A 16412-nucleotide genomic window follows, 5' to 3' on the forward strand; every position below is an offset into this window, starting at 1 on the left:
TTTGTTGAAAATTAACTTTTTCCTTTATTCCTAATATTTCTAGACCTTTGATCTTTTATTCATAAGGAAGAAAGAATCAAAGCTTTTTTCTCTCAATATCTTTTTTTTTCATTCTCGTATATCTGTATTTACATTTTTAGGTGATATTTTCTAAAGTAGGATTACAAATTTAAAAGGAAATTTTTCAAAAAAAATTGGATTAGTAAATTGGAAGAATAGTGTCTCATTTTTTATTGAAGTCTTTGCTAGAAATGTTAAAACCTAAAACATTTATTTTATTTATCACAAAAACAGCAAAATTAATGTAATGTATTGTATTTCAATTGTAGATTAGAAAGTGTCTTATATCCTAGAATTTATTCATGCATTTCAGATTAGTTTAAACAGGCCGACAATCAAGTAGTTTAAAAAATCTCAAATGGTTAAAAAGTAATTCATATTTTCTGTGCAGGACAGATTGTATGCCGTACAGAGTATAGAGTAGCTTTGATTCTGACAGAAAATAGATTGTAGAATAGCTGTGTTATTTAATTAATGAAAAAAGTACAAATAACAGGGCTATATGGAGTAAGCAAATGTTGATTAAAACAATTGGGTCTACTGCAGTTCACGGTAAAATATTGCTGGTAACGAATATTGCCAAAAATCTATTAATTTTAAAGGCTGCTAGCTGCCAAACGGCTGAACGTATAGATCATTCCCGAACACTTTTTTAAGCGGCATAAAAAGGTCTACAAATAATCTGGAATAGCCATAACTCAATAATGCATAATTATCTCGCAGTGCAGAGAAATGCGCGTAAAAGACCTATTTTACGCGGTTTTTCTTCAGTGAAGCTTTCCTTGTGCATCATTGGATCTTGGCTATTACAGATTATTTGTAGGCCTTCTTATGCCGATTAAATTGGTGTGCAGGTATGATCTGTACGTTCAGCCTTATGGCAGCTAGCAGCCTTTAAAATTCATAGATTTTTGTCAATATTCGTTACCAGCAATATTTTACCGTGAACTGCAGTAGATCCAAATAATTACACCTTCTTTCCTCAGCTCTAGGAAAATTTTAAAAATAAAAGGGAGGGGAGATCACTTAAATATTTTCTCGCCCAGAGGCAGGCACATATTTTTTTCATGGATTTTAAACCCCTCTTCGGACATTTAACCGTCTCATCTTCTGAAAAAGCTAGATAGCTACAAATGTTTAGCATCAAGGGAAGGGGTTCGTATGTTATTTATAGTTAGATAAGGTTATATTGGGTACTGGGTACTAGGTAGCCCTTCATGGTTATAACATTGCAGCCATAGGCCCCCTGCAGGGATTAAAAAAGAATTTTTTTGGAGTGCTTGACATTCATTTTTTGTAATGTTTCTTATGATCAATAGAATACATACATAACACATGATAAATATAAATAACAACACATGTGTATGTATAATATCTCCGAATCAACTTGAATGTATTTTTAAAAGCGAAGCTTTTCTATAATTAGGGTCGGTATGTCCGTCCGTACGTCCGTCCGTCCGTACGTCCGAGCGTAACGGATAGCTTTTTTCGTTAATTTAGGCATGTTAGAATTGTCCTATTGATTTCAAATTTGCATAATGATTCCTTTAGTAATTAGGTACGATTTAGAAAGCGTAGCAACTCTATAATCATTACCAAAATGTCCGTACGTCCATTTTAAACATGTTGATCTTTTACTTTTTTAACAAGAAATTTTTATGTGTTCTAATCATCCGATTGATCTTATTTTTGGTATATTGATTCCTGGGACAACAAAGTATAATGTTATTAGCGAAGCAACTCTATAATCAAGTCCTAAAAATGTAAGTATGTCCATAAACATAATTCTGTATAAAGCAGTTTTTCAACAAATTTACTTACAACTTTGCTTCGACTCTTATACATTTATATTCTGATTATTCAGTTCTGACACTATACAAGTGTTAATGTCCGTTTGTCCTACCGTTTCAGTGCTTCGCTTTTATGGATGTTGTCATCCTTGTTTATTCTATGTATAAGCTTTTACAAACTGTACATTTCTTAATCAATAACTTGTCATAATTATGAATTAATTTTATCTTTTAAAATTTCAGAAAGACATAAAATTATAATCAAGTAATAAGAATAAGTTTTTTGCAAAGTTATTTTTTTATTTTCTGAGATTCACCATTATTGGAGATTTAATTCTTGTTTAATGATATGATCTTGTGACAATTTTATTTACCCTAATTGTGTGGGAACGGCTTTAGAAAGGTCATTTTTTCTCCCTTTTTTGAATTTTTAAATAACACCAGAACACAATTTTTGACAAAAACCTTTTTTTGGAATCATCTCTGCTGGCGCTTTTTAATGCCTATAAAGTTAAAAGTGAGCCTCACTATTATATTATATGGTCAAAAAGTATATGGAGAGGTTTGTTAACAACCTTGGGCCAGAACTCTAGAATAGGTTCCACGGCACGTACATCCCAACTTTTGCAGACAACCAACTTTTTGATTGTATGATTATTGTATGAAAGTCCTTATTGTACATAATAATGAGTTGCACCTAATCTTGGCTTTGGAATTGCCCTTACATTAACTATTAATGTTGGGCATGTGACATAGAAGCAAAATATTTAAATACTTTTTGTGCTTGGCTACTTGATGTTGGATGTTTTCATCCTTGTTTCTATTTTTATGCCATGTCAAAATTATCCTTCCCCCACAATGAAGTTTCTGAATAGGCTCCCAGTAAAACAGACACACAAAAAAATCCCATATGTGGACGAACAATAAACAAGACTTAAGAAACTAGTTGTTGTTTAGTAAAAGATAGATTTTGAATAGTATAAGATACTTATTACATGTTTATTCAACATTTTAGTTAAAAATTAAGTCCTAAAATTTTCTATATCCCTATAAAATTTATAACAAGGATGACAACATCCATAATTAGCAAAGCTAAAAAATTATGGATGGATATCCGGAAAAAATGAATTATTTAGCAGTTTCATAAAAAAACATTTAACTAAAAAATCATAAAACCTTGTTTGATTGATTGAACGAGAAAATCTAGGAATCGATCTAGCACCGCAATTAATAAGCAAATCTTAATGAAACTTTGTGGAGCTATGTAAATTGTGAACTTATTTATCAATCTAATCTCTAAAAATATCAGCCGTCTATCTTGAATAGGAAAAAAGAAAATCATGAAAACTTAACGCTATCCTTTTATCATATTTGCGGTTCTAAATTATCGTATCTTTTTATTGTTTTATGCATGGCTAGAAGAAAATTTGATTCTTATAACTTCACTACGCTTTCTGATTGCCCTCTGAAAACATTTACTTTAAGTCAAATACCCTGTATTGAAAAAAGAGGTAAATTTTCTTCATTTATAAAATAGCAAATTGATTCTTTCATTAAAAAGCTCAGAAAAGATTTATTTAATTATTTTTGCATTTGTTTAATTAATATAATTCTAAGCCATGATATGTTTAGAAAAGTTATCATGGTGTTTGAATTATTTTTTTAATGTGAAATATTAATAGTATATTCATTTTATAGAGCAGCGCCACTCCTTTTATATATACACGTAGCGATGCTGCCTTATAATTTATAATTTCTTTTCCATATTAATATCAATTTTGCCGCTTTTAAATTTGTCTCTTAGCAGATGTTATTGCAAATGTTATTATGTGGTTTTTAAAAGCGAAGCTTTTCTATAATTAGGGTCGGTCCGTCCGTACGTACGTCCGTCCGTCACGGATAGCTTTTTTCGCTAATTAAGGCATGTTACAATTGTCCTATTGATTTCAAACTTTGCATGATGATTCCTGTAATAGTTAGGTACGAGTTAGAAAGCGTAGCAACTCTATAATCATTACTAGAATGTCCGTACGTCCATTTTAAACATGTTGATTTTTTTACTTTTTTAACAAGAAATTTTTATGTGATCTAATAATCCGATTGGTCTGATTTTTGGTATACTGATTCCTGGGAGAACAAAGTACAATATTATAAGCGAAGCAACTCTATAATCAAGTCCTGAAAATGTAAGTATGTCCATAAACATTATTCTGTATCAAGCAGTTTTTCAACAGTTTTACTTACAATTTTGCTTCGACATTTATACATTTATATTCTGATTATTCATTTCTGACACTATACAAGTGTTAGTGTCCGTTTGTCCTACCGTTTCAGTGCTTCGCTTTTATGGATGTTGTCATCCTTGTTTATGTATTGATTTTTATTTGATTATTAATTTTAATTATTTTTCATCCTGATGATTTTATGAGTTTGTTGCGATAAAAAAACTAATGCAAATTATGGGCCCCACTTCTTGTTTTTCTTATGTGATTTAATAGATAGAAGTTACTTTATAAGTGTATTCACGTCGTCTATCAGCACGGAGCTGACACTCTACAAAAGTTTTTGCTCGTTTGTCCTTCCTTCTAATTTTAGAGCTTTGCTTTATGTTGTCATCCTTTAAAAAAAATATTCTTTATATAATGAAATATATGCATCGTCAAATAATCCTTATCCTATTTCAGGATCATTAAAAACTATGAAGAAAAAACTTATTTTTTGGGGGGGTTTGCTAGCTGCTATGATAGGTAATTTTTTTTATTATTATCTTTCTTCTTAATCTTAATTAGACCTTCACAGTCAGGTGCGTTTAAAGAGGGGGAGGGGAGGTTGAACCCCCCTTCCCCTCCCTATCCAATTATATTAGCTTCTATTAGTCCATGTAATCTAGTTTAGGGAGTAAGGGAGGGGACAATTGGCAATTAATTCAATTTAGGAGTTTTCAAAGAAAGGCTGTGAAATCCAGATCAATCCAGAAAATTTGGAGGAAATTGTAAAGGGATTGTTAGTTAAATTTAATAAACTATAAACTAAGAAAAAAGTTCTAAGAAAAAAAGCAATCATTTGAAAATTAGATTACCAGTATATCAGACTGATATAACCATTCTGTAATTAATTACTAGAAAAATCTCCCTTGAACTCTACAGATGACAGAGAAAGGGAAAAGAGAGGTGGGGGCACGTGGCAAGGTATATGAATGTGGAAAAGAGGGAGGGGCAGGCGAAATCACAACTTGTTTTTGATGAAATATATTGAGGTTTTATGTTGTGATTTTTATATTACAAGATTATTGGACCCGGCCAACTGCTAGTTGGCTGGGCAAGAATATCCTGAGACAAGTTTTTAAATAGTTTATATTGAGAATACACGGCCCCCCAAAAAAAGAGTATGGGGGGGCCCCCATACTCTTTTTCACTCCCCACTCTCCCACCTCTCTTTTAAAGGCAGACGATAGGGAAATGGAAGAGGGAGGTGTGAGCAAGGAGCAAGGGATATGAATAGGGAAAAGGGGCAGGCAGACATGATGTGCCATATTCTTGCCACAGGCAGGCAAGCGTGCTGGGACACATCATATGTTGATTGGGAAAGGGAGAAGGGAGGTGAACACAAGGAGCAAGCGATATACACAGGGAGAAAAGGGGAAGGGAGGCGCGCTGTGCCATTATTATTAGTAATGGTTGCCAACTAAAAATGAAAATAAGATATCTAATATTTTTTATAATCCTTCTAGCTTTCTTTTACTATTATATCTTACGAGTAATATTTTAATACCACATCCTTTTACATTATTAGAAAAATGTAATTCCTAGTTGGCAACTGTTGAATGCTTGCCTTTTCTCCCACTTCATATCCCTTGCTCCTTGCTTTCACCTCCCTTCTCCCTTTCCCAATCAACATATGATGTGTCCCAGCAAGCTTGCCTGCCTGTGGCAAGAATATGGCACATCACGTCTGCCTGCCCCTTTTCTCCCTATTTATATCCCTTGCTCCTTGCTCACACCTCCCTCTTCCATTTTCCTATCGTCTGCCTTTAAAAGAGAGGTGGGGGAGTGAGGATTTGGCCCCCCATACTCTTTTTTGGGGGGCTGTGTATTCTCAATATAAACTATTTAAAAACGTAACTCTGTTTATTTTCCTTGCCCCTTGCCCCCACCTCTTTTCTCATTTTCCCTATCGTCTGCTTTAAAAAAGGGAGGTGGGGGAGAGGGGAGTGAAATAGATTATGGGAGGGGGGCCGTGTATTCTTAACTTTTATATTTAGACTACTCTCTGTCTGCTTTATTCAAAACTAACACAGCGAGTAGCAGCATTTCATGCACTAATACCCAAACTCAGTCAGAAACTGCTAAATTCTTGCACATTCCTTTTAAGCCAGTACCCAAAGTCTGAGACTCCTAAAAATTGAATATTCGATTTAATGTCCCCTCCCTTACTCCCTGACTCTAGTTTGATATAAAATTTCCGACTATAAGTGAGTTCCTTCACCCTTTTATTAAACAACCCCTGTTTTTAGGTCCTTTCTTATTTTTTAGATTTTATTACAGCTAGCGGAGAGGATTTCGATTATCATGATGGTTCCAACTGGGTTCGGTAATAAATAAAATTCATTTATTATATTCATAATTAATATTATTCTTAAATTTTATTGATCACATCTTTTTTACATAATGTGGCATGTGATGTTTCAATACATTTATCACAAAAATATTCTTTATTTTGATAATACTTAAATGTTTTATATACGTACTATTTCACAATTTGTTAATCAATTACAATTTATGATAATTTTTGAAAAATCTCAGAAACCAAAAATCTTAGAAATAAATGTGTCATTTTACATAAATGTCTTAAGTAGTGATCCTTTGCTAATTAATGTTAAAAATCAAAATAAATATTTTAACAATCACGAATATACTACATTTCATTTCTAATTTTATTAACACATAAAGGGTGTGTGGTATTTATACCACGGAAAACAGACGGTAAATAGTTAGTTATAGAGTAGCAATACTTCATATATCAATAATCAACACTTTGAATATTCACTTACTGTATTCCAATTATATCTATGTTTAAATCAGATTAGGTTAGGTATATTAAGATAGTTAATAACTGGGTAAAGCTATGATCAATAAATAGATATATAACGAGCTTCAACTCGGAGCTCGTTATAATGTCCAGGCCCCACTCTTGGTGACAACCTGGCTAGTAAGTCTTATAGTTTTCACTATCTAAGACTTGCAAAACGCAACTGAAGACTCAACTTCTTTTTATCAAACTTATTGCTTACTTTATTTTTCATAGCTTCATACATATAAATCAAAGGTCATTGTCAAACACATTGAGTCAACTCTACAATTCAGTCATTACGACATTACCCCCCATTTGACCCAATGTGGATTAAAATGACTGTATACTTACAACAAGGTAAATTAATCAATTATATAAAATTAATCTATAAACAACTATATAAAATTAAAACAAACAAACAAGCAAAAATTATTTTAACTGTCAAAACTATTAACTATATGCTGAATCTTCTTCATCACTATCAAAGCTGGCCAGCAGTTCCTCCTCTTCAGGTTTGTAGTCAATGACATAATGTTCCTCGAGATGGACAAGGACATGGTCAAGATGAACAGGTTCATTGAACAGAGATTCTTCTGGATCAGGTCTGGTGGCAGCAGGCTTCTCTGTGACAGGTTCATTTGTAGTAGATTCCTCTGGGGCAGGTTTGTTGGCAGCAGGTTCCTCTAGGACAGGTTCATTGGCAACAGGCTCTTCTGGGGCAGATTTGTTGAAAGCAGGCTTCTCTGGGCCAGGTTCGTTGACAGCAGGCTCGTCTGGATCTGTGGATTGACCTGAAATAATGATAGATATGCTAAAAATTTTTACTTAAAACTTAATTTTGTTTTAGTACTATTTTATGCACATCATAGTATATACCCAAATGTATAAATATATGGATGTATTTATATTTCTTTACAGGTACATAATGATAAATATGCCAAAATTTTTGTTACTTAAAACTTAATATTGTTTTAGTACTATTTTAAGCACATCATAGTATATACCCAAATGTATAAATATATGGATGTATTTATATTTCTTTACAGGTACATAATGATAAATATGCTAAAATTTTTGTTACTTAAAACTTAATATTGTTTTAGTACTATTTTAAGCACATCATAGTATATACCCAAATGTATAAATATATGGATGTATTTATATTTCTTTACTGGTACATAAAATTCAAATATTATTATTATACTTTTTCTTTTATATCCCTTTATGTGTAAATATGGGATTATATGGATGGCATATAAGTAGTAAAATGGAGGTAAGGTTTTGGACCTGGACCCAATTACTTTTTAAGTTAACATTCAGGACGCATCCCCCCTTCTCTTAGTGTGAATGTCTTCCTTTAAGAGAAAGTGTATTTTGATGCTGTCTTGCTTTGGGATCTAAAGAGATAAGACAATGACAGATAAATTGATGTAAGTCCCCAATGATGATAAACAAAGTTATGCCTTCTATAGATTACAATTAATTGAAACATTTGGTCATTCAATTCATTGAACCAACCAATCAAAATTTAATAAAATTTCCAAAGTTGTTAGATCATAATGTTTTGGTAAATTTTAGCCATTAAAATTATTAAATAGTACAATACAATTTTTAAGACATAGAACTAGTTCTTTGTTGCTGGTATTGTAAGCAGCTTCCCGCGGATTTTAGATAAACTGAAAAATAACACCAACCCCCCCATCTGCCATGCAATGACAGGGATTGATTTCTTGCAAATTATGTGCCTTCCCTCAGTGCAGGGATAGATCACTTGCAAGTTATATTCAATTACTTCGCTTATATTTGTCTTTTATCAAGTCAAAATTTGGTGGGTGGGTACGAAATTTAGAGTCCAATGAAACAAATATTTCGTAAAATGAGAAGACATTTGAAATATAATGCTATATGTCATTTTTTAATGAGGCTGAAAACCAATTTTAATCCATCACAATTAGTGTTGTTACTTTGATTCTGTTTTATAAATAAATTTAGAAAACAACTTGAGATGATTAAAACTTAACCCATTTTTATCATACAACTATTTCTGTGCTTACTGTATAACACTTTATTGTAACTGTTAAGTAGTGATAATTAATTTTAGCCTATTGGGTCTATTAATTATCTAACTATCCATCCACCCCTGATTTGTGTGAAAACAGTTGTTAATATGAATTAATTGTGCATTTTATTTGTCTTATTTTAAATATAAGAATGATATTGTATAGTAGCCATGTTAAAAAACTTATGAATATTTTTCTTTTTCTCAAGAGTAGTAAAAATACCCAATTAGCAATTTTGCTAGGTTATGAATTTTTAAAAGGCTGTAAGCTTTGTTTAATTCAGGGTATATGCCTTCACATCAGGGATCTTAAGGGATAAGGCAACGGATGCTTTATATCAGGGACAATTAACGGTCAATTGGTGTACATCCTCAATGATTAGAACCAAAGAATTATTTTAATAGTAAAAGTTAAAAGTTGAAATACACCAGTAAAGATTTACTAAAAATTACCAAAAGTTTCTAAGCTAACAAATGGGAGATAGCATGTGTATTAAACTTTTGGTTACGGGTACCAGTATGTTTATGTATACCCTAATGGCCTCTCCCTTCTTGTTTTATTATAACATGATCCTTACATTGTTTAATAAGAAAAATACATTTTTGCAAAATATGAGGAAGGCTCTACAGGATTAGACCAATTATAAGGAATAAAGGTAATTTGTGCTGTTGTAATAATGTGCGTTTCTAGTGATATAATCTGGACACCTTGTACCAAATACCGAATGCATATCAATATATTGTTGATACTAAGCTAATCTTAACAATTTAAATTTAAATCAAGTAAACAAGTAATTCATTAAAGTTTGAACTTATTTAGTGTTATATTTAATGTTAAGCATGACTGAATGTTCAAAATTGGACTCTGTAATTTTGCTATTAAAATCAAATTCTGACAAAATATGTTTTTATGATTATATGTCAATGTTTTTGATTTTTTTACAAAATTTCATTTATTTCCAAATTATCCCCTCCCTGGTGGAATTTGATCAAGTACGGGAGGAGGATTGTGGTCTCCCTATTTGGGAGATGTGATATCTTCCCTCCCAACTCCCGGTGACCATGTGCCTGTAGTTTCAGAATTGAAGTCATTGTTAATAAAGTTTATGTAAGAAAACTTTTCAACTTTGAATGAACTATCCCTGAAAGATTTTTTTGTATTTTAATACTCTTATATCCAATATGTTATAATTAGAAAATCTGCCATTGGTTTTATAATAGTTTTGGAACCACCTGAGTTAGTTAATAATCTTTAGCAAAAATAAAGTGACCACTTTACCATCAACTATAGTTTATTACACATAAACTAAAAACTTTTATTAAGGGGCAAAGGGAGGTATTCTAGATTTTCCATACACATTATCTTAATGATTTTATTTAGTCAAAATACATGCCTGATGCAGTATGGATTTTAACTTTCATCAATAATGATTGCCATTGATTAAAAATCCAATGAAGTGGTTATAAATTTATTTTAATGTCCAATATTAGGAGGTTAGCAAACACCAGGAATCTGTACATTTTCTATTAACAAAGGTACAATAACATTACAGTAGTACAAAGGTACAATAGTCAATCAGATGAGTGTACAATATTTTTAGATGGATACAAGGATATTGTAGTCCCACCAAGTGGATAAGACTAACGTACTCCTGAATCTTAAAGGAACAAGGCTGTTTAACTCTAGCAACTGTACCCCTCCGTCTGTAGTTAAGGTTATTTAAACCCTGCACCCACTTGAAGAAATACATGAATATGCATTAATTCAAGATATCATTGTTTCTTAGGCTGCAAAAGCTTTAAAGTTACTACCCAACTATTACAGGTTGCAGTGTACAATATCTTTGATACATCAAAATTTGTCTGTTCAGTAATTTACTACTTTAGCATAAAATTGCTGACTTGTTGCCTTTGCCTGTCTTTTAACTGTAAGATTTCCCTCAGTTGCATATCATGGTGACCAATACTGTAGGTTAATTGACAGTTTAACACCCATACATATGAGGTACAGTAGATTGTTTTTGGTTACTGTAACTTGTGGTAATTTAGTCAGCAAAGCAACTATTACTGCGTTTCAAGTTACAACTATTTAAATTTGTTGGAAATACATTTCATAAGCAGATTTATGTATTATTCCTATATCCCAATGATTAGTAGCAAGGGCCCTTGAAAGCTTATTCCTAATGAACTGATTAGGTTTCATAAATATACATCTTCCATTTAAATACCAGGCTAAATATGTAGAAGCCTTGCTGCTGGTATAAATTAGAATTGACCACTTATCTATTAATTTATCATTGAAATGACCAGGAGATGTAGCAAATAGACATATTGGACTAATGTTTTTGGGCATGACTATAGAGATTATAAATCCCTTTATAGAGCAGTGTTTGTACTCATTTATAGATATTGATAAGTTATCATAAAACTTATAAACAGACATAGGTATATACATAATTATCTATATGTCTGAAATTCAGGTATTGTTATGTACCAGTTGAGTATACCTTATGGAATAGTCACCAATTTACTGTAAGTATATATATCTACATATGCTTGTTTATGTAGTGAGGGCGAATCTTCCTCTATACATATGGGGTCTGGTCGTCAGTCCCACATTACTATATTTACACTTCCAAAAATATAATTCAAAAACTAAATTACTGAATCCAAAATTCTATACTTTGGGAAACTTATAAAGTAACCATATGTATGTATTGAGGTTACAAGTTTAGATGAGGATATTTACATTTACCTACAGCATCTCTACTTTAGTTTGAATTTGATAATTGTTTGGATAATATAACAATACAATTGGTTTGATCCAAATCATCTTTTCATTTGAATTTGTTAAGATCATATTATTATTTTAAATTTAGCATAAATTAGAATAACGGTATCATGATTAGATACATTACCAGCATAATGAATAGGAGTTAATTGACTCTTATAATATTAGCGATTGCGCCCCTAGAATTTAAGGGCTTTATAGCCACAGTGGAGGGCAGTAAATAGCCTAAAAACTAGACTGAGAATCAAATCAGTTCAGTGGTTACCTATATTCTAACTGACAATAAAATCAACATAAAGAAGTGTGGCTCACCTTCGTGGTATTATAGGCTTAATCCACTGGGAAATACATCAGCCAATTAGAGATCAGTCATACATCATCAAATGAACAATTGTAATAACTTTCTCAATAGATCTACTGCCAATTTAGTCTTGATCTTAATTTAAATCTTCAATATTATATATCTTGGCAGCTAACCTTTTTCATTATTTACTTTAGCCATATATGATCTTGATTGTTGGAGGGAATCTTCTATTCTTGTTTTCTAAAAATAATAATGTGTAGTTTGGTGTCAAAACTTAAAACTTTATGAAAAAAAAGACATAACTCCATTATCAAAGAAGCATTATAATTCAAGCATCTTGGACTGGTTCCTGGGGTGGAACAGAGTACTGTATTTGCTTGCTATACACCCTATCCAACTTTGTCATATTACGACAGCTCTACAACTGACAACTAGGAATAGTGGATTTTTTGACATTTTGATTCCTTTGTTACAATCCTAATAACATCTGATGATTTGGATTAGTCTCCATAAATGCTTTATGAATCTAAATGTTTAATATTACACAATGGAATCCTTAGAGTATCAGTTTAAATTGCGCTGATATCCATTAAAGTAATAGTTCCATAGTATTGAAGAAATCTAGCCTCTAAGTTCATTATTTTAAACAGATGTAAATTTACAGAAGCATTTCTTTAAAAACCTTTTATAAGTTAAAATAATTAACTTGAACGTTTTTTTTATATTTATTATATCATAATATTGTTTTTCCAACATCCACCGCCCTCCCCCTTAGACTATTGGCATAGCCACAAGTCCCAATCCTATAATAATATAAAGTATAAAGTAGTAAAATGTTTTGTTTTTTTTTTGTATGTAGTAAATGATCTCATTAACCACTGAATTAATATGGTTCTGCTTCACAGTAGAGCTTTTCATAGGTCTTGGGAAGGTTAATAACTATTTTGTGGGAGTGTCATCCCCCCCCCCCACCAAAAAAATTAATTCCTTCTCAAAATTTGATTTAAAAAATTTAGTTGTTGGGTATTCAAGCCCTAATCACTGCAAGTGCATCTAGAGGCGTAGCCACTTGTATGTATACAAAGCAGAAAAAGATCTTTGTTATATCAAACTCAAGATTTTAATTAACACTGCACCCATTTTGTTTTCCTTTTTAGGGAAGATCTAAATAGGTACCATATTGGTGCAAATTATAACTCTTAAAAACTATATATTAAGCTATTTTTAACTTATACCCATTTCAAATTATGAGTTATTTATTTGTCCTCCGTACTAATTTTTTGTACTAAGCCTCTAAAATGCTAAATTACTTTCTTGTTTAGAGCAAAGCATTTCTATAACAGGGAAAGTTAGTTCATATTTAAAAGCTAGCACTTATCAGTAGTTTTGACATGTTGAAATTGTCTTATTGGATTGGAACATTTCATGATAATTTGTGAAACAGTAAGGTACAATATAGAAGCATAGAAACTCTATTATTATTGGTGGAAAGTCTGTATAATTATATTTTTCAAACAAGCTAATGAAATAATTAGAATAACAAATATCATGTTAACCTTTTTTGTAGAGGTAGATTATTCTTACCATTACTTGAATATACTGCTATTATACTACTATTTCAAATGTATATATAATGAATACTACTTAAAAATTTAAATCATATTTCAGAACATAATTTCCCCACATCCAGAATTTTAGCAAGATTGATTTTAATAAGTGGAGAAGTATTTCATAAATATACTTCACTATTAAAGATAAATTTTATTCAGCTTCCTTTTTTTACATATGTTGTCATTGGAATCTTTTATAATAGTTTACTTCTCTTTAACATTGTATAATAGAAAGATGGATTTTAGAATTAGTGTTGAAACATTAATTTAGATTATAACTATGGTAATGTCCACATAATATGAAAGAAATCTTTATACTAAATTGTCTTTCTTAAGCAGTAGTTGATTTAAAGATTTTTATTATTTAATAGAATTTAGAAATATATTACATAATAATGGTCAAATATTATTTAAGATGATTTGATATATATATTTCATTTTTACAAATTATAACATAAATTCAGTCCCTTTTTACACATGTTGTATAGGAATCTTTTATAATAGATTACCTATTTTTGACATTGTACTATAGAAATATGAATTTTGGAATTAATATTGAAATATTAATTTAGATTATTACAATCATATTATTTACATACTAGAAAGAAATTTCACTAAATTGTCTTTTTTAAATAGTGTTTAATTTATAGATTTTCTTATGAATATTGAATAGAATCTTAATATATATATATATAATATCCTAATGATTAAATATTATGTAAGATAAATTGATATATATATATGTGTTTTGTATTACACATACATAAAGAGATTTAGAGAGTGAACAGATGGAAAAATAAAAGTGAAGTAAAATTACCTGAAGTAAACGATTCACTTATATTTATGTTTGATTGTTTTATTATAATCTAACACTGCATGTATTGAAATTCTAGTAACTTCCTCGATAATTAGAGTTTATAACTTTTTATAATTTCAATTTTAATGTGCTTTTGTTGGGTGGGAGCCGAGAACTAATTTAAATTTAAAGTAGTAAGGCAAGTTTTTGATATCCTTATCAACAATTTTTTTCTCTCTCTCTTTTTTATATACAATTTATTGTCACCCCCCTTATCTAAAATCAACATCATATAAATATCTATTTTTATATGTATATAAGTGGCTACAGAAGGGGGGAAAGGGGGTTTCTGAGAGGTTTTAATTCCACCTTTATATTGCACAGATTTTATAACATTCATGTACTTTTTGATTATAATTTTCAATCATATGATTTTAGATAGACATTAGGTAGGCTGTTATTGTTTATACTAATATTTTATTTGTTTATATGTTCAACACAAAAAAAACAGAAACAAGGTCATTTTATTTTATATTTTTATTCAAATAGAATTTAAAATACAAATATAACATGTTTATGAAAATATCCTTTATTATGTTTCAATTAACAAGTACAATTAATAATGGGCTTTTTATCTATAATAAGCCATTGATTAGAAATATGGAACGCTGTCTAGATTATGTTTCATCTGTTGTTTAGCATTGTCCATTAACATTGCAATTTGTCTGTCTGTCTTGTTCTGTATGGTTTCTTTTAAAGTTTATTGTATTTTTTGATACTATGACCCCATTCATATGATTTAAATGGGGCTAAATACATGAATGGATGTATATATATATGGACATATGGTTAGGATGATAGGTTCCCCCACATTTCTTGTTTCTTTTTTTTTTATTAAAAAAAATAAACAAAAAAAAAGTGTGATTATTTTTGATATCACATGGATATTTTTAATCATATGACTGTTAATTAGAACATTTTTAGTTAAATGTTTTTCTTTCTATTTATATATTTCAAAACAATGTAATTAACTGTATATCAATTAACATATGATGTGTTTTGTCTAGTCTGGGTTTGTTTACAACAAATTTTATTGATATGTCTCGAAACAAAATCATTAACTATATGTCAATTAACACATTTGATTGTAACAAATTTAAACTATAAACACAACATATTCATTCATAATAATATTATATCATATAATTTTTATTTTTATGTATCAATCAAAAGTAATGTTCAAGTATGACCTCCCATAGCACAATACCAACAAATCATAGCTTTGGATTTACCATTAAAAGCCCTTATTATATCTTATATAGTATTTTCATCCCATTCATCTTTATTTTGTAGATGAGGAACGGTATAGATTTTTTGCAATGTTGTGTCCCTTGTTATTACATCCAATTTTTTTGTTTGGATATTATTGATTTGAAGTCGGGTAGAGACAATTGTAGAACTTTTTAAACAGTGATTATATTCAATTAACACACCTTTTATTAGCTGCTAAAGATAGATCATTGAAAATCAATAAATAAGAAAAATTAGCAAACTCACTATTAGCAAATTATTCTTGTATATTGTTTAAATATATAATTATTGCTACTATTCAATTATAATTTAGATGAGCTTGATTTTATTTTCTATTAATATTTTGGTAAAGTAGTATATTAAATCAAACGAAAATATAGATATTTAAAACTGGTAATTGTTTACAGTCAAAATTGTAGAAATTTACATTTTTAGGACAGGCTAATAAATAAACATTGTCTCTGTTTAGTTTGTTAGCAGGGAGAGAGGGAACAAAGGCTGTTTTATTAATCAATAATCATTTCAAGTCCACAATTTACTTGCCTTCAAATATTGACTGAAATCTTAAAAGGAGATTAATTTATCAACCATTGGTTAATCCTGTGTCCCTGGTAGTATATA

At 30.3% G+C, this 16412-nt stretch overlaps 3 protein-coding genes across 6 annotated transcripts in view; 1 reads left to right on the forward strand and 2 right to left on the reverse strand.

Annotated features, from left to right (window-relative positions):
• LOC145303806 (furin-like protease kpc-1) overlaps positions 1 to 16412 on the reverse strand; it is a 308581-nt gene that overhangs the window by 135128 nt on the left and 157041 nt on the right. The gene's annotated exons all lie outside the window — the stretch shown is intronic.
• The window catches only part of LOC145304586 (uncharacterized), a 30917-nt gene continuing 17725 nt past the window's right edge, over positions 3221 to 16412 (forward strand). For 2 of the 3 annotated variants that reach the window (XM_080146505.1, XM_080146507.1), the window contains exons 1-3: positions 3221 to 3361; positions 4535 to 4597; positions 6383 to 6440. In XM_080146505.1, coding sequence (XP_080002631.1) covers positions 3262 to 3361; positions 4535 to 4597; positions 6383 to 6440 — 221 coding nt within the window. In that variant the 5' untranslated portion in view covers positions 3221 to 3261. The remainder of the gene's footprint in view (positions 3362 to 4534; positions 4598 to 6382; positions 6441 to 16412) is intronic. The other variant, XM_080146506.1, reaches the window with a different exon arrangement.
• On the reverse strand, positions 6884 to 14709 carry LOC145303734 (uncharacterized). Of its 2 annotated transcripts, none has more exons than XM_080145339.1 (3): positions 14502 to 14703; positions 12248 to 12314; positions 6884 to 7711 (listed from the first exon to the last, which is right to left on the reverse strand). In XM_080145339.1, exons 2-3 carry the CDS (start codon positions 12270 to 12272, stop codon positions 7371 to 7373), a joined length of 366 nt encoding a protein of 121 aa, XP_080001465.1. In that variant the 5' UTR covers positions 12273 to 12314; positions 14502 to 14703; the 3' UTR covers positions 6884 to 7370. The 2 variants fall into 2 exon arrangements, 1 of the variants encoding a protein (XP_080001465.1); XR_013873798.1 differs by having other exon boundaries at positions 7574 to 7711; positions 12083 to 12314; positions 14502 to 14709.

The sequence above is a fragment of the Acartia tonsa genome, chromosome 13 (assembly GCF_053477335.1).
Source record: "Acartia tonsa isolate MP-2025a chromosome 13, ASM5347733v1, whole genome shotgun sequence".
NCBI classification, from domain to species: Eukaryota; Metazoa; Arthropoda; class Copepoda; order Calanoida; family Acartiidae; genus Acartia; species Acartia tonsa.

Bases quoted from the DNA above. Each gene is read 5' to 3' on its own strand.
- LOC145303734 (XM_080145339.1), bottom strand. From the start codon at position 12,272: ATGGCTAAAGTAAATAATGAAAAAG. The intron at 7,712-12,247 runs GTTAGCTGCCAA...TCATTATTTCAG, and splicing joins TAAAGTAAATAATGAAAAAG to GTCAATCCACAGATCCAGAC.